At 42.0% G+C, this 22,897-nt stretch overlaps 1 protein-coding gene across 5 annotated transcripts; it reads left to right on the forward strand.

Annotated features, from left to right (window-relative positions):
- Window positions 1-1,095: 1,095 nt before the first annotated feature.
- Window positions 1,096-11,945, forward strand: LOC129377632 (sodium-dependent neutral amino acid transporter B(0)AT2-like). 5 transcript variants are annotated; one of them, XM_055057720.1, is made up of 12 exons: window positions 1,096-1,154; window positions 4,293-4,503; window positions 6,099-6,256; window positions 7,161-7,281; window positions 7,419-7,594; window positions 8,267-8,377; window positions 8,448-8,689; window positions 9,050-9,221; window positions 9,290-9,491; window positions 10,708-10,867; window positions 10,947-11,109; window positions 11,446-11,945. In XM_055057720.1, the coding sequence occupies exons 2-12, from the start codon at window positions 4,293-4,295 to the stop codon at window positions 11,674-11,676; spliced, it is 1,947 nt and encodes a 648-aa protein (XP_054913695.1). In that variant the 5' UTR covers window positions 1,096-1,154; the 3' UTR covers window positions 11,677-11,945. The 5 variants fall into 5 exon arrangements, with proteins under 5 accessions (XP_054913695.1, XP_054913694.1, XP_054913698.1 ...); XM_055057719.1 differs by lacking the exon at window positions 1,096-1,154 and adding an exon at window positions 1,832-1,979; XM_055057721.1 differs by lacking the exon at window positions 1,096-1,154 and adding an exon at window positions 4,169-4,191.
- The last annotated feature ends 10,952 nt before the right edge of the window (window positions 11,946-22,897 follow it).

The following is a 22,897-nucleotide window of genomic DNA, read 5'->3' on the forward strand; positions in this document are numbered from 1 at the left end:
AGCAAACAACCTGGTTTTATTTAAAAATAAATGAACATTAGTCTGTTTAAATGTTAACAGATCAAAGAAAATCTATAAAATAACTGAACAGAAACCAAACATGGACCTAATCGAAGCGGTTTGGTTCTGAGTTGGAGCCGATTTTCAACCCAACAGTTAAAGTGAATATTTTCTATGTTTAAAGTGTTGAGACGGTTTCCAAGGTCAAGTTCACACATAGCTTCAACAAAAGCCAACAAGGAAAATAATAACAAGTGAGATGACGTAGCAACTGTTCACTAATTTGGAAAACTGTCTTAAAGCGACAGTGAGCCGTCACCATGGCAACAGAAAGTGACGCAGGAGCGTCCAGGTGTGACTTTACTGCAGTGAACTTTGCCTTTTAAATGCATTTATTAATATATGTGTGTTTTTATATACATTTATATTTACATATAAGATTTAAACCCTTTAAATCTTAACATGATTTCAAAAAAATGTTTAATTTGTTGAACAGTAAAATCAAATTTACCAACATTGTTAATAAAAAATATAAAGTGTGCAAAAATTCAAGCATGTTGAGTTTAAGATCAAATTAAATATTCTGACTAAATAGTTAGTTTTGTTTGGTGGTATCAGAGTAAAGGGGGCAGAACTCAAATGCACACCACACTTTTCAAGTTTTGAATGGTAAAATATTTTGACAAAATTAATCTTTTTTTATTCGGCTTTATAAATCTGCAGGAGTTTTTTTTTTATGTTGGTTTATCAGATAAAATATTTTGAACAGCTGTCATTTTACCGGCGCCCGGTGGAGGGCGCTGTGGGCTGAAGAAGGGAATCAGCTCCAGTCAAGAACTTCAGTTTTCATTCGGGTTGAATTTATTTTTTTTTCGTTCGAAACAAAACGTTAAATATGTGGAAGATTAATTTTATGTCATGATTTCCCATAAAAGTGCAGAACTTTGTGTGTCATAAAGATGAACCTCTGGAAAAGGTTCATTCAGAAAGTTTTTGTTGTTAAAATTATTATGATTCATTTTACAGTCTGCAACAGCCTCTGTTTTCCTCCAATGGGAAATGTTTGGGCGGAGTGACGTCACGGAAGGTTAAAGCGCTGACTTTAGTGTGAGGACATCTGGTTAACCTGGGAGAAGATTTACCTGCGATTACAGGTAATTAATGAGTGTTTATTGGGTTAATTAAGAGACTCTGCTGCGCCTCTTTAATTGGGAAATTACTCAGTTATTTTCTGTTTTATTGACCTACAGAGCAGCATACGTGGCATCCAGTGTGTGTGTGTGTGTGTGTGTGTGTGTGTGTGTGTGTGTGTGTGTGTGTGTGTGTGTGTGTGTGTGTGTGTTGTTATGCTGCCTCTGGTTTTTATTATTGTTTTAACGAAGTATGACAACCAAATAGGAGAAAAACACTAAAGGTACAGGAAACTGAGATGAGAGCGATGAACTATTGAAATGTTCTTTAAACACTCTTAATTGTTACATCCTCGCTGTTTTTCTTTCTTCTATGAACCGATGCATAAATCTTCCCGACTGAAAACACCGACACGTGTTGGAAAATTAAATCCTAATCTCTCAAAGTATTTACGGCTCAGTTTGGTATCGGCATCGGATGGGGCGTTCAAGTACCAGAAAACAGCGTGTGTAATTTATTTACGTCCGGTGACCGGTGGCGTTAGATTAACATAAACTGGATAAGTAGCTAAATTCTCTTTGGTTGTTATTGATCATATTCAGAGAGGAGATGAGAAGGAGGAAATCACATTCAGCAAACGTGTCAGGGTTGGGAATCAAACCCGGGACTTTGGAGTCGAGCAGTCTAGCTAAACCCCGGGGGTTTAGCTAGTCGCCATAGACATGAACATGCTCGCGACGCTCTCCATCCGTTCCGAGGGGACTGTGAACGCATCACAGTTCGTTGCATCAGGCGGAAGACGCGCAGGAGCGGGAGCCCACGTCCTGCTGCGTGGGAAGAACACGCAGGTAAACTTATGTCTCTTTAATACTTTTAGACTTAAACTGTAACATTTGAGGCGTCGTGTGCTTAGTGTTCGCTTCAGACTGTGGCGACAGACGTTGGCGACAGACGCTTGCGCGCGTGGCGGGTGAATTCGCAGCCGCACGTGCGCGCGAACGTGCGGCTGCACGTTTCTTTGATCAGGTAGTTTCTTTGATCTCTCTGCGTGTTCTCTACCTGTTTGCTAACCATGTTAGAAGAGAACATGCTAACTTTGTTAGTAGGGAACATGCTATCAGTGTCAGTGGAGAACATGATAACAGTGTTAGCAGAAACATCCTAACAGTGTTAGCAGAAAACATGCTAACAGTGTTAACGGAGAACATGCCAACAGTGTTAACGGAGAACATGCCAACAGTGTTAGCGGAGAACATGCCAACAGTGTTAGCGGAGAACATGCCAACAGTGTTAGCGGAGAACATGCTAACAGTGTTAGCGGAGAGCATGCTAACAGTGTTAGCGGATAACATGCCAACAGTGTTAGAGGATAATATGCTAACAGTGTTGGTAGAGAACATGCTAACAGTGTTACTAACAGTGTTAGCGGAGAACATGCTTACAGTGTTAGCAAAGAACAGGCTAACAGTGTTAACGGAGAACATGCCATCAGTGTTAGCGGAAAACATGCTAACAGTGTTTGCGGATAACATGCCAACAGTGTTAGCGGATAACATGCTAACAGTGTTAGCAGAGAATAAACTAACAGTGATAGCGGAGAACATGCTAATAATGTTAGAGGAGAACATGCTAACAGTGTTAACGGAGAACATGCCAACAGTGTTAACGGAGAACATGCCAACAGTGTTAGCGGAGAACATGCTAACAGTGTTAGCGGATAACATGCCAACAGTGTTAGAGGATAACATGCTAACAGTGTTAGCGGAGAACATGCTAACAGTGTTAGCGGGGAACATGCTAACAAGATTAGCTGAGAACATGCTAACAAGGTTAGCGGAGAACATGCTAACAGTTAGCTGAAACATGCTAACAAGGTTAGCGGAGAACATGCTAACAGTGTTAGCGGGGAAAATGCTAACAAGGTTAGCGGAGAACATGCTAACAGTGTTAGTATTCTCAGGTGGATTTTTGAGATGCTCCTGTTCGTGTGGGTTGTTATGGTGACCATGTTATCCAGTCATGTTACTGTTTTATTACTGTCTCACTGTGAGCTGAAGCACGAGGAATTTACATTTACGATGTAAATCCCCTAATCTGGGATTATCCTCAACCAGGTAAATAGACTTATCTTCACGCGCTGGCTGGTTGGGTGGAATGTGCCTTTACTTCCTGTCCTGTTTCTGTTCTTTCTCATTGTGTATTAGCGATGCAGGATTTATCGTTTCTGTAGGAGGAGGCTCTGTTGCCCATAAAAGTCAGAAAAAATGTTTTTTAAAAATGACTCTGGATGTTGAGTTTGGATTTTGCCTCCGACTTGCCTGCCCAGAATTCTGACTTCTGAAAACCCACTTTCATAGATACGTTAATAAAAAAAGTACATTTGTGCCTAACGACAGAGAATTCTTGAGTAATTGCAAAAATTTTCTAGATAAAATAAACTTTTGAGTTTGAAAAGTTGAAAATTTGTTTAAAATAACCCTCAGATTTTCAGGTTAAGTTCAGAATTCAAAAACAAAAACTAGGAAATTTCTCAGTCTGAAAAATAAACTAATAGAAAGAAACCTAAAATTTTTTCATTAATCTCAGAAATTTTGTAGAAATAAACCTGAGAATCTTTGCTTAACCCTTCCCCATCCCCAAATTTTCAGATCAATCTCAGAAAATCTTTTTGAAAAAAAAGAAAAGTAAAAATTTGTAAGTTTAAAAAGCTGAAAATTTGCCAGAAAAAAACTCAAACCATTTAGAAAAAACTTGGACACTTCTGAAAATCTTTAGGTGTTTTACTCCTTAGCACTATATAAATCTCCAACGGCCCTAATATGGCGTCGTATTGAAGTACCTAAGAGCATTCATGAGAGTCGGGTTTATTTCTGCAGGAAGCGCGCAGCAGTGCAAACATCACAGCGTTGTTTCAGCGCCAAGCAGCGATGATTAAAGGCTGTTTTTCTGGAGTTGCATTACAGAGCCATAGATTTAATATTGTTTCTCTGCGTCTGCTGGTTAACGTAACTCCTCCTCCCAGTGGCTGACGTTTCTGATCCATTTGGTAGCAGAGCTCTGGTGGGTTCTTCACCCGGTGCCGGTTAAATCTTCCTAAACCAGTCATGAGTCTCATGTGTTGAAGGTGTTTGCTGTGGGTTTATCAGCCGCTCTGTTCCCAGATGGAGAAGCAGCCTCTGCCAGCTGACGGCGATAAGACTGAAACGTCGGCGCCGGTCCCGGACGGCGGCGCCGGGCAGCCGGCCGCCTCCGAGCCTCCGTCCCGGGCCGGATGGAACAGCAAGCTGGAATATTTTTTAGCCCAGGTGGGATTCAGCGTCGGGCTGGGAAACGTCTGGAGGTTTCCGTACCTGTGCCACCAGAACGGAGGAGGTGAGCACATGTCACTGATCCGGGTCAGACCGAATGTTTATCTCAGATTTATTGGAGCTGAAACAAATTATGAAACAATGTTGCATCTAAAAGAAACTGCTGGTAGAAACATCTAAAACCAACTTCAGAACCAGATTTAACAGAGTTCACCTGTAAAACTGCTGTTACAAAGAAACTTCAGAACAAAACAGCTGCTGCACTGCAAAACCCAAACTCTTACCAAGAACTTTTGGTTTAGTTTCTTCTACAAATATATTAGTACACGTGAAATAAAACAAAACTAAACCTGAAGGTAACTTTTTATCAAATTTAGGGGCTTGTTTTAGGTGAATAATTCCTTAATATTGTTTTTAAAATGTACAATTTCCACTGGCAGATTATTTCACTGATGACATGAAAAATGCCTCGTTACTGAGATAATCCGTTAATCATGTAGTGGATGTTTCCTGCTGAGGCGTTCATGACGTTTTATTGTGAAACAGAACTCCGATTCGCTCTGAAGCTCTCAGACTTTCTCTGTTCTGGTCAACTTAAGGCAATTCCACACTTTGGAAACTTTGTCTCTTTCCTTCTCTTCCTTCTGTTTCTCTGCTAACTGCCGTTAGCATTCGTCAACTGCTGTTAGCATTCGTCAACAGTTACGTGGTGGAAGTAAGAGATTTTGCAACACAAATAATCATCTGGCCAAAACGCGGCACGCTAAAAAGTAGAACATAATTAAGCCTAAATAAATTTAGTCTAAATAGAAATAAGACAAAATTAGCTGAAAATGGATAAGACAATTATTAATGCAAGTTTTGAGATGATTCACACAACAAACAAAAACAATAACAGCCTTAAAACATCAGTTTGTTCAAAGTCATCGCAGGTTAAAACACAATAAGGTGTGACAACATGAGCGCATGTGTTCATAATTCAGCAGCATCTTCAGACAAACAGGATCTGATCAGAGGAAAGTCGTTTACATTTATTTTCAGATTTACAAATTTTCCTGAGCTTCAAAATTCAGTTGGGAATCTAGAACAAATCCCAGATATTGTAAAAAATGTATTTTGTTATGAAACGCTTGGAGACGGTTTTGGTCCAATTCCAGGACAGAAAACGTTGGTAACTTTTCCGTTAGACTCCAGTCAGATTCCTGTTCATAACCTCTGCAGCTCCATGCATTCATGACGGCATCGTCTGCACATATTTGGTACTGAGTCTTCTGGCTAATTCATTAATATTGGAACCAAACTGCAGCAGTCCCAGGATGGGTCCCTGTGGAACACCCATTTTACAGAAACATTGATCTCCTCCTGTGAACTTTAACATTCACAACTTCTCCTCTAATCAGGCTTTTATAAATGCAAAACAAACATATGGAGTCAAGAATTTAAAAAGACTTTAGCGTCTTATGTTAGCGGTTAGCATAGCTAGCATTGCTATCAGCCCTCTCCATTCTCTTAACTTTGATGTTTCCTTAAAAATGCCAACATTTCCAAACCTTGAAAGAGAGTTTCTCTGAATGTGGCCAGATTTGAATATCTTGGACCTGAAGAGGGAACTAGTTCCCTGTGTTTGTCTGAAGCCTCTGCTTTCGGCCGCCTCTGCAGGAGCCTTCCTGCTGCTCTACGTGCTGCTGATGCTGCTGGTGGGAATCCCGCTGTTCTTCCTGGAGCTGGCGGCCGGCCAGGATATCCGGCAGGGAAGCATCGGAGTCTGGAAGTACATCTCTCCCAGGCTGGCGGGAATCGGATACTCCAGCTGTGTGGTGGGGAAACCCGACGTCTGCAACGCAGCGAGAAACATGTGGATGAAAAGTTTATCATTCTGATGAAATACGAGCAGAAAAACACCATCTGATTTATGATTCATCTGGAAATCCATCCAGATGTTTAATTTTCTACCAGCGTTCAGATCTCAGAACAAAAACTGAAACGATTAATAGCAATTAATCGATCATTGAAATAATAACTAATTTAGTAATTAATCGTTAATTGGAGTATGTAGACTTAAAAACATAGTTTGCTTAAAGAACAAGATTGTGAAATCAGTAATGGAGCCAAAACTGTACAAAAATCTGTAAATATATATTGTTTTACATATTTCCTAAAAAAATACAAGATGTGATTTTTGCATCGAGAAGTTTTAATTGTTCTCTGGTTTTCAAACGTGGAGAAGGATTTTTATCTGCTGATGATCAATAATCCAGTAAAAGATGCTGCTGTTGACCTTCAGCCAAGAAAAAGAAAAAGTTAATTGGAGCAAAATAAATTATTTGCATATAAAATACATCATTTATCAGCTTTTCCCTTAAAACTTGAAATATTGTATTATTGAGTTTATGTGGTTAAACGTAAAATCTGTAAAGTATTTAATTGTTTTCATCTGATTAACTAAATAAATGTTAGAGATTCGAATCACGTTTTTAATTCAAACAGTTTTTCTGTTCAAGCAGATGAACAAAAAAAAAAACATTGATTTAAATAAATTTAAGGTTCTTTAATGAACCAAAATCCTTGAGGTTTCAGTTCAACAGGAAAAGGAACCAGAATCATGTTGGAGCTGCTTTCCTTAAATCTCTCCAGATAAAATGTCCAAACTGAAGCTGATTTTCAGCGGATTATTGTCGGGACGAGGAACTGGATTCTCTACCTATCTGTTTTTTTCTGCAGGTCTGTTTCTTCGTGGCGCTTTACTACAACGTCATCCTCGCCTGGAGCCTCTTCTACCTCGGGAACTCCTTCCAGTACCCGCTGCCTTGGCAGCAGTGCCCCGAGCTCGGAAACGTGACGGGTAAAAGCAGCCGGCGTGACGCTGCAGGCCCCCCGAGGGCTCCTGGGGGCCCGCAAACCCTGAGGGCCCCTGGGGGCCCGCAGTGCTCCATGGGCCCTCGGAGCCAGTTGTTTCCTGAACCTTGGTTTTGGTTCCAGAGAAGGAGTGCGAGGCGAGTTCCCCGACGTCGTTCTTCTGGTACCGCAGAGCGCTGAACATCACCGACTCCATCGACCAGCTGGGCTCCTTCAACCCCTACATCGTGGGCTGCCTGCTGGCCGCCTGGACCATCGTCTGCCTGGGGATGTTCAAGGGCATCAAGTCCTCCGTCAAGGTCATTGATCAGCTTTTACCTGGAAACTCGCTGAAATGATTCTGCTTCAGTTCCTGGAAACGTTTCAGTTTCTGCTCTGTGTTTGGAAATTTCTCACATTTCAATTTGGTATTTTCAAGGTTTGGAAAGTCTTGATTGTTTCATCAAGTTCTTAATATTCAAACTCCATGAAGTTGAATCTGACGGTTGGTTAAAAACTTGGAAAACTGCTTTGAGCTGAAACTAGACGTTAAAAACGTCTTTTCTCACTGCTGGAAGTTAAATCAGACTCAACTTGTTTTAACTCAGAAGCACCAAAATAATTTCTATTTTCTAAGTGCTAGAAAACGTAGTGGAAACATTTATCTAAAGACGTTTCTGTGAGGATCTGAGTATATTTTAAAATTATTATATAGTGAATTCAAACTGCCTTGTTTTACTTTATTTGTACCATTTAACGAGGATATTGGAGATATTTCAGAGAATTAAAACAAAAACCTAATCAATAATTATTGATGTCGTCTGATTGAAATGTTTTAGGCTTAAGTTTAAATGGGATGGCTAAAGGATCGTAACGGTAAACTGCTAAACCCAGTTAGCAGGAGCTAATGCTAACGGCCGTTCAAACATTTCAGCTGCTCGAATCGAAGGTTTTCCAATAATCGATCTGATTGATCGTCTGTTGGGTTCCAGGTCATGTACTTCTCCTCCATCTTCCCCTACGTGGTTCTGGTCTGCTTCCTGATCCGCGGCCTCATGCTGGACGGCGCCGCAGAGGGAATCGCTCACATGTTCTACCCCAAGGTAAGGTCCGACCCGGCCCGACCCCACGGTTCCCCGGGCCGACCTTTGACCTGTGGTCGTGCGCTTGCAGCTGTCGATCTGGGCGGACATCCAGGTGTGGCGGCAGGCGGCCACGCAGGTGTTCTTCGCTCTGGGCCTGGGCTTCGGCTCCATCATCGCCTACTCCTCCTACAACCCCAAGAACAACAACTGCCACCGCGACGCCTTCACCGTCTCCGCCATCAACTTCCTGACCTCGCTGCTCGCCACGCTGGTGGTGTTCGCCGTGCTCGGCTTCCGCGCCAAGAAAAGGGTCGTGACCTGCGTGGCCAGGTGGGGTCAGAGGGCAGAGGGAGGCTGGGCAGGTCGTCCATATCAGTTTCCTTTCCTCTCTTTTTATTTTTTCTGTCTTTGTCTTTTTGGATTTTCTTCTTTCTAAACTTTTTTTCTTCTGTTGATATCTTTGGGTTTTTAATTTTTACTTCCTTTGGTTTCCATGTTTTGTATTTTTCTTTGTATTAATTTCCTCCTTTTTTATTTCTCTCCATTTGATTTGCTGTTTCTGTTTTTTGTTTTCTGTTTTGTTCTTTGTAAATTTTTCTTTTCCCCCATTTACTAGAAATATTCTGCTTGGACTCTTTATTTAGTTTGTTTCATATTTTCTGGAAAAGTCGTGACGTTTTTCTCCTGCAGGAACCTGAAGCAGCTGCAGGGGCAGCATCATGCCGGCCAGCTGCCTCCGCTGACCTTTAACCTTTCCGACCCGGACTCTGTGGGCTGGCAGGCCTACAGCTCCTGGTTCAACCAACACAGAGAGACTCTGGCCAATTTAACCGACTGCAACCTGGAGAAGGAGATGCAGACGGTGAGGCGTGTTCTCAGGTTGACCTTTGACCTCCAGTCAGCGCTGACGGCGGTCACGTTTGGTTGCAGGGCGTAGAGGGGACGGGTCTGGCCTTCATCGCCTTCACGGAGGCCATGACGCTGCTGCCCGGCAGCCCCTTCTGGTCGACGCTGTTCTTCCTCATGCTGCTCAACCTCGGACTCAGCACCATGTTCGGAACCATGGAGGGAATCCTGGCGCCGCTCCGGGACCGCTTCGCCTCGCTGGCCCGGAACAAGACCAAGCTCACTGGTAACAGTTCACACTGACTGGGGAAACCAGTTCAGACTGGAGTAAACCAGTTCAGACTGGAGTAAACCAGTTCAGACTGGAGTAAACCAGTTCAGACTGGAGTAAACCAGTTCAGACTGGAGTAAACCAGTTCAGACTGGGGGAAACCAGTTCAGACTGGTGGAAAACCAGTTCAGACTGGGGAAACCAGTTCAGACTGGTGGAAAACCAGTTCAGACTGGGGAAACCAGTTCAGACTGGTGGAAAACCAGTTCAGACTGGAGTAAACCAGTTCAGACTGGAGTAAACCAGTTCAGACTGGAGTAAACCAGTTCAGACTGGGGGAAACCAGTTCAGACTGGAGTAAACCAGTTCAGACTGGGGGAAACCAGTTCAGACTGGTGGAAAACCAGTTCAGACTGGGGAAACCAGTTCAGACTGGTGGAAAACCAGTTCAGACTGGGGAAACCAGTTCAGACTGGTGGAAAACCAGTTCAGACTGGAGTAAACCAGTTCAGACTGGAGTAAACCAGTTCAGACTGGAGTAAACCAGTTCAGACTGGGGGAAACCAGTTCAGACTGGGGAAACCAGTTCAGACTGGTGGAAAACCAGTTCAGACTGGAGTAAACCAGTTCAGACTGGAGTAAACCAGTTCAGACTGGAGTAAACCAGTTCAGACTGGAGTAAACCAGTTCAGACTGGTGGAAAACCAGTTCAGACTGGGGAAACCAGTTCAGACTGGTGGAAAACCAGTTCAGACTGGGGAAACCAGTTCAGACTGGTGGAAAACCAGTTCAGACTGGTGGAAAACCAGTTCAGACTGGGGAAACCAGTTCAGACTGGTGGAAAACCAGTTCAGACTGGAGTAAACCAGTTCAGACTGGAGTAAACCAGTTCAGACTGGTGGAAAACCAGTTCAGACTGGAGTAAACCAGTTCAGACTGGAGTAAACCAGTTCAGACTGGTGGAAAACCAGTTCAGACTGGTGGAAAACCAGTTCAGACTGGAGTAAACCAGTTCAGACTGGAGTAAACCAGTTCAGACTGGAGTAAACCAGTTCAGACTGGAGTAAACCAGTTCAGACTGGGGAGAAACTAGTTCAGACTGGTGGAAAACCAGTTTAGCTTCATCCTTCTCCAGTTCTTCTCCAGGGTTTTAATGTTTGGTGTTTCTGTAGTTCTGAGTCATCGTGACCTTTTGACCTCTGTCCCCTCACTGTCGGCCATCTTGTTCCAGTGGCCAGCTGCGTGGTGGGCTTCCTGATCGGCCTGCTCTTCATGCAGCGCTGCGGGAACTACTTTGTGATGATGTTTGACGATTACTCCGCCACGCTGCCGCTCATCATCGTCGTCGTGTTCGAGACCTTCAGCGTGTCGTGGCTCTACGGCGCCGACAGGTGAGGCAGCACCGCCGTCCCCCTGCGCGCCGCCGTCCCCCTGCGCGCCGCCGTCCTGCTGACGCTGGTCTCCCTCCAGGTTCCTGGACGACATGGAGGCCATGTTGGGCTGGAGGCCGGCGGCGGCGTACAAGTACCTGTGGAAGTACGTGTGTCTGCTGGCCATGCTGGGGCTGCTGGGCGCCACCACCGTCCGCATGTTCATGGAGACGCCGACGTACATGAGCTGGAACCAGGAAACGGTACGCAGCGGGTCAGAACCGCCTTCAGAAAGGTTCTTTAAAAAACAACCAATAATCAGAAACCAGAACAAGTTTATTTCCTTCCTTCGTTTTCCAGGTTCTTCCTTCTGCTTCAGTTTATTCCTCCTTTATTTCTTTCCATTTGTGAAACAACAGTTGTTTCTGTAAGTTATAATCTGAGGGGCACAACGCACTTTTCAGATTGTTTTAGTAAACATAAACAGCTCTTCTTTCTGAAATGTTGGTTTGTTGTTGCAAAGGAGGAAACATGAAAGTTCATAAACTTATTTTAAACCAGCGTTTTGTCTCTGCTGTTGATGGATGTTTCGTTCCCAGGCATCGGAGGTCCGGCTGCCGTATCCCGGCTGGGCTCTGGCGGTTCTGGCTCTGCTCATCGTCTTCGCAATGATGCCCGTCCCGGTTGGGTTCGTCTACTCGGTTCTGCAGGACCGCAGGCGGCCGAGCAGCAGGGACACCGATACGGGCCTCTGCCGCATCGTTAACTCTGACGAAACGCCCATGACGGACATGACAGACCCGGACCGGACTGACCCGGACCGGACATGACAGACCCGGACCGGACTGACCCGGACCGGACATGACGGACCCGGACCACCTGAACAGCTTGGTACCGTCTGAGTATTACAGAAATGCAGGATTCGGGCCGGACTAAGAGATTATTTTAAATTATAATAATGAAATAATTTTGTTATCAAAAAGTCGTTCAGATTTCTGGTCGATTGTGACACAAAATATTTTCTTTTCCTTTTTTTGTCCTACATCAGTTTGATTGAGGCTGGACAATAAATCAATAACATAAATAGTGATAAACATGATCAGTTTCAACATCTGATTGAATATTCGTTTGCCGAGCAACGACCTGCTGGGACCCGAGGGCCAGTTTCTAGTTTCTTTGCCTCATAAAAAATGAAAACCTGAGACGCCGTCAGCTCGGCTCTGCTTCAGTTGTTACAATTAACAAAATCGGTGAATCACCGATACCAAGCGATTATATCGCGATTCGTTTCCTGCTGACGGCTCCACTGATGATGGTATAAATTCCCCAGATGCTCAACGTTCCTCGTTTTAACTCGGAGTTATCGTAACTTTACGATGTCGTACGGTTGCAGCTTTATTCCGTTATCGCATCATTCCAAAGTTTTCTCCATTCATTCCATTTTTCACGCGATATTGCAACTTTATTCTAGAAATATTTTTCTTTTCACATATCATTAAAACTTCTGGTAATACGACTATAATGTAGAATTACAACTTTATTATGACAACTTTTTTCTCGTGTTATGATGATTCTTGCGACATTGTAACTTTTGTCGGCTTTATTCTCATATTGTGATTTTTATTCTGATTGTATCACTTTTCCTGTCACTGCAGTTTTTCTGGTATTTCTGCAGTTTATTCTCGTAATATTACAACTTTATTTAGATAATATTGTGACTTTGTTCTCATAATAATTTTTTTATTCTTACCTTAATGCTGTCACAGAAATGACCAAAATTCTCCCCAATAACTTTAATTCACCATTTTTTTTTTTATATTTAAATTTTTATTTGGAAAGGCAGGGTAAAATTACATATACAATCTAGCTTCCATCACAATGGGGATATGCAAAAAAATAACATAAGCCAAACCAGGTTTTTTTTAATATAATAACATAACATGACATGGACTGAGTGGGTCCAGTCTGGGTTTACTCATGTTGAGTTGGGGGAGAGACACAATCAGGAGTACAAGTTTGCCATCCTGAGCCAGGATATTCTATGCAGCACCTCCTAACATGCATGTGATAGACATCTTTAGTCCACAGGAATTACAGATTTGACATAGTTAGTCCATTTTGACCAGATCCTGAAAAATGATTCCCTTCGACCTTGAACAGAAAAAGACAATTTCTCCAGAATGTAAATGTCCTGTACAATGTTGACCCAGTCTTCAACTGTAGGAGCTTCAGGCTTTAACCATTTTCTTGTGATTGTCTTTTTGCCTGCTGCCAGAAGCACTAACAGCAGTTTTTTATCTTCAGGAGTCCAGTTATCAAATGAAATGATTCCCAGGTATAGGGATTCACATTTATAAGGGATTTTTTCAGTAAAGATATTATTTAGGTGGGAAGATATTTGTTCCCAAAAAGCTTTGATCACCGGACAACCCCAGAAGATGTGGTGGTGATTTGCTTCATTGGTTCCACAGAGTCTCCAGCATGAGTCACCGCTTCCTCGATGTTTTTTCTGAACTGGAGTTACAAAATATCGAACGGAGTTTTTCCAACAGAAAAACCTCCATGTATTGGAGCTCGAGGTCGTCCAGTGTAATTTGTTAATCTGTTCCCAGACTTCCAATGAGATAGATAAATTTCCTTCTTTTATCCACTTGTTTCTTATGTAGTTTGTGTCACCTTGTTTAGACAATAGAATACCATTGTACAGTGTGGAAACAAGTTTCTTGCATGAACCTGACTTCAACAGGGAGAGAAACACTCTTAAAATTTCTGGTTTGGCTGTGTCCCAATTGACAGATATATTTTGATTGAAATAGGCCCTAACCTGTAGATATCTAAAGAAATCGTCCCTCTCCAACCCATTAGATCTCTGAAGTTCCTCAAAACTCTGAAACACCCCCTTCTGGGTAAATGTATAGTAAGTGGTTAATCCTTTTTGGATCCATCCTCTAAATCTCCCATCAATCTTATTTGGTTTAAAAGCCGAATCGAAGGCACACCATCTGAGTATTTTTATTTGGTTACCTAATTTACACATTTTAATTACCTTACTCCAAGAGTCCAGCATTGTGTGTAACATTGACCCATAAGGTATGTTCAGCCCCTCCTGTAAGTCCTTGTCCATCAATACTGATATTAGAGGGATTCCTTCTACTGTTGTTCCTTCCAAATCTTTCCACCTTGCATCATAAGATCTAGAGCATAAACAAAACACTGTTCTTAACTGAGCTGCAAGGTAATAAACCTGTAGATTGGGAAGACCCAGTCCCCCTTTCTCTTTCTTTAACTGCAGCGTACTATGTCTCACCCTTGCCTTTTTTCCCTGCCAAATATACTGAGATATTATTCTTTCCCACTCTAGGATAGGCAAACATTGAAATAGATATAGGAAGCGTGGGGAGAATGTTCATTCTGACCTACTCCTTTCTAGAGTATAGATTCGAGAAAGGGATCAGATACCATCTCTGTATGTCAGATTTCAGATTTGAATGAGGGGTCCGTAGTTGACTTCAAAAATTATGGAAATGTGACCCCTAAATATTTTATGGATTCCGCTTCCCAGTTCCAATTGTACAAGCTCTTAGTAGTGTTCTGTGGGTTATAGTTTATTGTTAAAACCTGAGTCTTGGCAATGTTTATCTTGTAGCCCGAGAGCGAACCATATTCCTCAATTGCGCCCATAAGTACAGGCAGAGTTTGAGCTGGGTTTGTTATGGTTAACAGTAAATCGTCTGCGAAAAGTGACAACTTTTGTTCCCCGGATGCCATGAGAACTCCAGCTATGTCCGTCCTCTGTCTTATCCACTGACTTAACGGTTCTATGAAAAGGGCAAAGAGGAGTGGGGAAACACAGCATCCCTGCCTCGTACCCCTTTCCAGAATGAAGCGGTCAGATAAGTCTCCATTAATTTTTATCCTGGCCGATGGTTTATTGTATAAAGCTGCAATTACTTTTATTATGGTCTGGTGGAACCCAAACTTGGACATAACTTTGTAAAGGAAGGACCATCTGACCGAGTCAAAGGCCTTCTCCGCATCCAGACTCGATACAATAGTCTCTATTTTTTGTTTAACTATGTGATTTAAAATATGCAGGGTTTTTCTGATGTTATCTTGTGTCTGTCTCTGTCTGATGAAGCCTGTTTGGTCCTTATGGATTATCATTGGCAAGATGTCTTCTAATCTCTGTGCAATTATGGCAGTAAATAATTTGTAATCAATATTTAGCACACTTATTGGCGGTAGTTTCCACATTCTAACTCTTCCTTTCCTTATTTAGGAATAAGTGAAATAATTGCATCTCTCCATGAGGGAGGGATTATTTTATTTTCCAGTACATTGTTGAAAACTCTTAGTAAGACAGGTACTAAATGGTCTTGCATGTCTCTGTACCATTCAGGTGCAAACCCATCCGTCCCTGGACATTTTCCACCTTTCAACTTTCTAATCACTGATCTTAATTCTGCTTCAGTTATTTCTGATATTAGTTGTTCATTTTGCTCGACTGTAATGTTGGGCAGAGAGAGTTGGGAGAGGAATCTCTATTTGCTGTTCATTATTCAGTTTGGGTTGAGAGTATAGAGTTTGGAAAAAATCTCCAAAGCATTTATGGATCTTTTCTGCGCTTGTTTCAACCCTATTTGTATAAATATTTTTTATTTTGTGGTTAGTTCTATCCGCTTGTTGTTTTCGTAATTTGAATGCTAGGAGCTTCAGAGATTTTGCCCCTGCTTCATAATATTTCTGTTTAGTGAAGAGAAGCTTCTTTTGTATTTCTTGCATGTTTAAATTGTTCAGTTCTTTTTTCACCGTTTCAATTTTAGATCTTGTTGCCCTCTTGAAGGTTTTGGAGTGTTCTTTCTGGAGTTCTTTTAGTTCCAGTTCCAATTGAACTTGTTTTTGTTGTCTAATTTTCTTTTCATTGGATGAAAAAGTTATTATTTTTCCCCGGACTACCGCCTTTAGGGCATCCCAAAGTATCGCCGGACCCACCTCGTTATTATCGTTCTCTTCCAAATATTGTTTGATTTCAGTTTTCATATTCTCCTTAAAGATTGTACTATTTAGTAAATTTGTATTCAGCCTCCAGAGCGTAGATCTGCTCTTTTCAGCCAGTTGAAGGGAGATATAGATTGGGCTGTGATCTGAAATGGGACTAGATCCGATTTCCCAACTTTTTAATCTATGCACATCTTTTTTAAACATGAAGAAATAATCTATTCGTGAGTATACATTGTGTGTAGAGGAATAATGTGTGTAGTCACGACTAGTTGGGTTCTTATCCCTCCATACATCCACTAATCCCAGTTCATCCAGCATATTTTTCATTCTTTTACTGATATGTTTTGAGTTTGTTTTCCCATTTGATGAGTCTAAATCTGGGTTTAACCTAGTGTTAAGGTCCCCAGCACAGATTACCACACCCTGACTCTTTGTTGCCGCTAATTCAAGTATTTTCTTATAAAAAGACCAGTCACTACCCGGTGGGGCGTAGACATTAAGAAGACTTATCAAGATGCCATCTATTATTTCTGTAATTAAAATATAACGACTCTCCCTGTCTTTATGTTCTGCAACATGTTCATAGCACAAAGAGCTTGATATTAAAATTGCAACCCCTCTTCGTTTTCCGGTGCCGTGGGAAGAAAAATAGACAGATTTAAACCCCATCTTGTTCAGTTTGGCATGTTCAGAATCATCTAGGAGAGTTTCCTGCAGCATCGCTATCTGAACCTTATCTTTCCGGAGTTTGGATAGGACTCTTCATCTCTTAATCAGATTATTTATACCATTTATATTGAAAGAAACTACCTTTAACTGAGTCTTCCCCATTTGTGTAGTTTTTTCCTCCAAGTCACTGACGACCCTGAAACTCCCCCACCACTCACTAAAACTAGTATAAACAAAAAATAAACAGGAGAACCAGAAACTAACATATTAACAGGAACCATGAAAAAACAGAACATGTTCAGCATCCAAGGCAGGGGTCTGTTAACAAGACCCCTGTCGGGCCTCTTGAAAGGGGCCCAGAAGGGAAAAACCTCCCATATTGTTAAGGAGGGCCCTTAGAGGTGGCAGCAGCCCAAATAAGAGTAAACCCCAAACCAACCTTTTTAAAATCCCATCATCCTTACAACAGTCCTTTGTACACTTATCTCCGAGAGGAAAATCCAAGGAGGGAAAATGATGGATCATTCAGTTCTCAGGTCGAGGGTGGAGATGTTCTTCTGAAGGCCTGGAGCCTCTCTTTGTAGTTTTCTCCTCTTGCAGAACCGGAGGAGCCTTTCTGTTTTCTCCCATCCGTTCTGCTCCAGGACAGCCGCTCGATCTGCTCCTTCAGAGAAGCTGGAGACCTGATGACTTTAACTCTGTAGCCCTTTTTAGCCAGGTCCTCGGTGGTTTCCTCTATGGTGTCGTAGGTTCTGGTTCCTTCTTTATGTTTCACTCGAAGCCTCGCCGGGAGGAGCGTCTGAAACGGAACCCCGTTCTCTTTCAGGACCCTCCGAACTCGGCGTACTCTCTGCGCTTTCTGAGGATGGCTGGTGGGTAATCATGATCCAGATTTATTTGTTTCTCACGCCACACAAATCCTTTTCGCTGCCAAGCCTTCCGTAGCAACAGCTCTTTATATTTGAAACTCAGAAATTTCACAACGATGGACCGTGGCGGCGCGCCCTCTGGCGGCTGCGGGCCCAGCGCCCGATGGGCCCGTTCAATCTGCATGTCTGGCCCGCTGTCTTCCAGACCGAGCCCCTCTTTAAGTAAAGTTTCCACAAAAGCAGCCACGGATTCACAGTCTTTTTCAGACCCTCTGGAACACCATAGATCCTGACGTTCTCCCTCCTGGAGCGGCTCTCTCGTCTACCTTATCTTCCAGATTCTTGTGTAGCTTTAGCAACTCGGCTACCACTTCCTCCGTGTTTTGGGTTCGCTCCTCCGTCTTCTCCAACCGCTCCTCTACTTCACTTATCCTTGCGTTCGCTTTTCGTATTTCCTCCTTAATAGTCGAGAGTTGTTCCTTGGTTTCCAGGCGGAACCCTCTCAGCTCTTCTAGTAAAATTTCCAGGCTAGCCATTCCGTCTTATTAGCTTCAGGCTATCATTCGTTAGCTATACCTGTTCGTGAAGTTTTTCGTCCTCTCTCTTGTAATTATATTGTCGTTTGGGCTTTGTTGTCGTCTTACCCCCTCTAATTGGCTTTCGCAAGGTAATATTACTCAGATGAATGGGAGTAAATCTATAATTTCTCCGGTTGTCTGGGGAGACTCTCTAATGAGCAGCCATCTTTACGGTGTTCCGGCCGGAAGTCCAATTCACCATTTTTAAATATTTAAAACCTTTTCCCCTATTTATTTTCACAAAGTTAAATTAAATCCATAAGTTTATGGATTTGTTGTTATGTTTTTTTAATGTTTTTTAAAAAGTTGATATTTAAGGAACTGAAATGCTGCCCAACCAGCCGGTCATGAACCATTCCTGCACATCCTTCTCGTTTCACAACTTTGTATTTTTACGAACTCTGACGTTCAGAAGTGAGGCGACTTGGCGGTGGATGACCTGTTGACCTTATGAACTCAGGCTGCTGTTTGATGTCAGGCTCTCAACCTGCTGTCCGTGTTTCGGTGTCCGTAGCTCATTACTGCCAAAACATTTCAATCTTCAGTTTGTGTTTTTCAGACCTGGATGTTTACGGCGCTGTAAATGTTTACAATGACTGTTACTCCAGAACAGTTTCCACTAAGCTTCGAGTTCCCTGGAGAAAATGAGAAATGTTTATTATTTTCACAATATATCGGCGTGAACATCAGTATCGTTATCGTAATCGATCCGATAAGTGAAACTGGAGCGTCAGATATTTATTTTTGTCCTGTTGCTGAGAAATGCGGCGCAGAACATTCGACTGAAATGGTGTCGGCTGTTCTGCTCCAGAAGAAAAGATATTGAAATATTCAGGGGTAATTAACGGTGATATGGATGTTAATCCTGCTCTTATAGCCGATAATCGATATTTATATCGGTATGTTTGACACTGTAAGACAGTGGCGTTGCGTGAATACGAAGGTTGCAGCTTAAAAGAAAAATGCAATTAATTTTGTTCAAATCTTTCTATGCAATTAAACAAAATGCACTCATTGAAGCCGATGTAGAAACCAATACATCAAGAAGCCCTTAAAGTATTTATATGTCCTACTGCTTTATGAGCCTCCATTCCCAAAACATTCGGCGTTTGGCTCAAACCTGCATTTGAGACTTAGTAGGTTTGAGTGGATCTCATCTACCTCCACTGAATCTAACATAACCGAACAACTGCCCGACAGATCCGCCAACGCTGCACCGCTTAGCAGAGGTTCAGCCCAACTTAACTGTTTCATTGACACAATTCTTGACTTTTCAGAAGAAAAACAAACCTGAATGTTAAGGTGAGACTTTCAAACATTTACTGGCCAGGAAACTGCAGTCGGTTCAGCCCTAATAATTATAAATCTCTGATAAATATCGGGTTTTGGTATTGGCTCAAATTAGTAAATCGGTGCTTTCCTGCTGCGATTTCTCCTGAGAGCTGCAAAGCGGATCTTTTCTCTTGACTCTGTTCTGTGCGGTCCAGACCGGCGGCCATAATGTGAACCGTTACAAAGTGTCGGGTCTGGATTTGGGTTCATCCTGGTGACAGTGGATGGGATTTAAAGGTGAAGTCGTTCTGCTGACTGAATCAGTCATGAGCCACGTCTGCAATGTAAATATGTAAAACGTAGAAACTGAAGCTAAATTAAATGAGCTTGTAGATATTTTTAGTTTCTGGTTTTATGTCTTTTTGTAATTTTTTATTCTGTTATTTTTCACTTCGGGTTTTGATTTTGACTGGTTTACATGAACTTGAACAGCTGGATTTTAAGTGCCTTCAGCATAAATAAGGCAAAACAAAATAATGTTTTCAAACTTTAGCTGGTAAACAAATGTACAAATAAATTTTCTCTGTATTTGTCATAATAAAACTTTTGCATCAATATCTTGTTTCTGTCAGATTCTATTTTCTGCCTGGTTTCAGTTTTCAAGCTGAATATTTATTTCTTTTTTTTACTGATTTAAACTCCAGAATAATTAAATGATCTGATAAAACATTTCTGCTCTCATGTTCTCCACCGTGACGTTTTCTGCTCCTTTATAAACTCTGAGGTCAAAGGTCAGGAAAGAAGCACTGATGGCAGGTTTTCAGTGCGGCGCCTGACTTTTGGGGTGAAATGTGAAGCTGACTGAACGTTGCTTTATGGGGAGAAAATGTTGAAGCTCGGCTCTGTTGACGTCAGGAAAGAAAAAGTTAATTTGTTTCAGCGTTTCGGGTCAAAGGTGAAACAATGTAGATTCATCTAGAGCTTCAGTTTTATTTGAATATTTATCCTCTACAGTTTTTAAACAGTTTAACGTCTTTGATTCAATACATGGAGAACAAGAAACCACAAATATACATTATGACCCATTTAGTCATCGGTTAATATTCAAATGTTTCCATCTAGTAAACGTTTCAATAGTCAAGAAAAAACACCTAAAAGGTAAAACATTTGAATATTATATATATGTATATAATTACTGATTTAAAAAATATGTATTTTTTAATATTTAATTATTAAATATTTTTCACTTGAAAAATAAAGCAAAGAAAATGACGCTGTACTCATCACTCGCCACAAGGGGGAGCTGCATCCTTCAGCATCTGAAACCTGGTTTTAGTTTTTATTTCTACAAACTAAAAGCTGAACTTACTGTTTTTCTATTAAACTGTTTTCTCTATTAGCTGCTGCAGTTTCAAGTTTAAACTCGTTTTAAAGCAGAAGTAAAACAAACATCGTCTTTATTCAAACTAAATTATGTCACTGTCACCTACTTAAAGAGAATAAACTTATTAAAATAAAGATTATTTTAATTAGAAAATGCAGCAGCCTCATGTTTCCTCTTTATTTTTTGTCTGAGGTTCAAAGTGCTGCAGATCAGCTTTAATAATCTCCGTCTCCATGACATGATGCTGCGGTTCTGCAGGATTCCCTGAAGAAACGACGACGCCTTCGGGGATTCGGGTCGTCTTGGATCCAGACTCACTTCAGCCTGAAAGGCAGAAACAACAACAGCCAGCGAGAGGAAAGCAGCGTCTCGGTTCCTAAAACTCAGGTAAAAACTCATTTTATTGACTTTTCTTTAGAGATCTGAATGCTTGTAAGGGGAAGAAAGTCCTGCTTCAGTTTTAGTCTTAGTGTTAAATAAAGATGAGAAACAGTTGAAACATTTTTATTAAGAGTTCATAGAAAACATTAAAGGGGCGGTATAACTTAAAATGACTTTATTTCGGTGTTTGCATCACGTTTTCATGTTTTTCCCTCATCAAACCTGCAGTTGCTTTAATGTTTGAGAAATCCTTTCATCTCCATGGCAACCATTCACCTGGATGGCTCCACCTAGCCCCGCCCCCGAGGCACAGCTCCTCCCCCACTCAGCTCCTTCAGACTAGCCAGCAGCAATTAGCAAACAGGAACTGCAATGCTGGTAAAAATGTTTAAGGGTTAGCGGAGGAGCCATGTTGGTTTGACTTCCTGGAGGCGGAGCTTCAGAAGCAGCAGGAGTTCTTAAAGAGACAGAGGCCCAATTTCAAGACTATAGATTACAAAATCAAATGTTAATTTAAGTTCTATTTGATATATGACACTTTTTGTGCCCCGTTCTGATCGGCTCACTGGGTCCGAAGGTGTGGAATCCAGCGGTTATTGAAAACAAAATGTTTTATTATTTAGCTCAACATTTCATATTTGATGTATATAGTATCTTTATAGCAACTGGAAGTAACACAATAGCTTTGGCCTGCAGTAAAGTGGCTGGAAACACGCGGTACCGGCCCTTTAAGGACTTTGTTGATGTGTTTCAGTAGCTGGTTGCCATGGGAGGCCTCGCCGCTCTCTGCCTGCTGCTGATGTTTCCGCCCAGCAGCTCTCAGGTCACCCTGCAGTCTGAGAGGAAGACGAGCCCGGCTCTTCCTCCTCCTCCTCTTCCTCACCTCCGGGACCTCCTGGATCAGGACGACGCGTCTCGTCTCGGCGCCAAGAGGACGTGTAAGTTCCCGGGTCTGAGGTTTGGCTTGAGACTCTGGATTTAATTAAAGCTTATAAATCAAATGTTTCCATGTTGCCAGTTTGTTGTGAGACAGAAATTCACTAAAAACAACCAATCAGAGCCAGGAGGAGGAGCTTAACGCTGCCAATCATCCTCCTGCACTCGCTGCTGAGAGCGCTAGTGGCAGAGAAGCAACTTAAAGGAAAATTGTTTATCCACCATCATTGATGACTATGCTAACTAGCCTTAGCATGTACCACAGGCTGGAGTGTAGCAGAGAGCTGGAGAGTGATTGACAGCACTAAGCCCCGCCTCCTGGCTCTTATTGGTTGTTTCTAGTTCGCAATTAAAAAAGAAAAGGAGCCAGTTTTTTATTTTATTTTATTTGTTTCATACCAAACGGTTCTGGCATCATGTTGAAAATGTTTTAATAAAAGTTTCGTTCTGCAGCTGTAACATTTTTCTGCTGGTTCTGATCCAGATGCTCATGTAGACAAAGACAACGCCAAGATTTTCCTTTTCATCGCCGCGTCTGTGGGGACAGTTGCTCTGATGGCGGCACTTTACTGCATCTACAACAACTTCTACACCAAACACCAATACCTGCACACACAGCTGCAGGACGACCCAGGTCTGCCCCTCACGCCGGATCAGAACCGGATCAGAACCGGATCAGTAGAAACACTGAAAGTTCCTCCGTTCAGAACCGAGTCATCCCGTCCAGGGTCGGCTTTAGGGAGATCTGGGGCCCGGGGCAGGAGGCTGGTTTGGGCCCCGGTCCACCAAGTTTAGGAAAAATTGACATTTTATTTTTTTCCTGTTTAAAATATGATGGAGCTTTACAGGACCAGGCTAAGAAAAAGATTAAATTATGGGACTAAAGTCGTAAAATGATGGAATAAATTTGTACGGTACGACTTTATTTGCACATTATTACGACTTTTATCGTCAGTTTTTT

Source organism: Poeciliopsis prolifica, unplaced genomic scaffold (assembly GCF_027474105.1).
Source record: "Poeciliopsis prolifica strain line A6 unplaced genomic scaffold, Auburn_PproV2 SCAFFOLD049, whole genome shotgun sequence".
Lineage (NCBI taxonomy): Eukaryota > Metazoa > Chordata > Actinopteri > Cyprinodontiformes > Poeciliidae > Poeciliopsis > Poeciliopsis prolifica.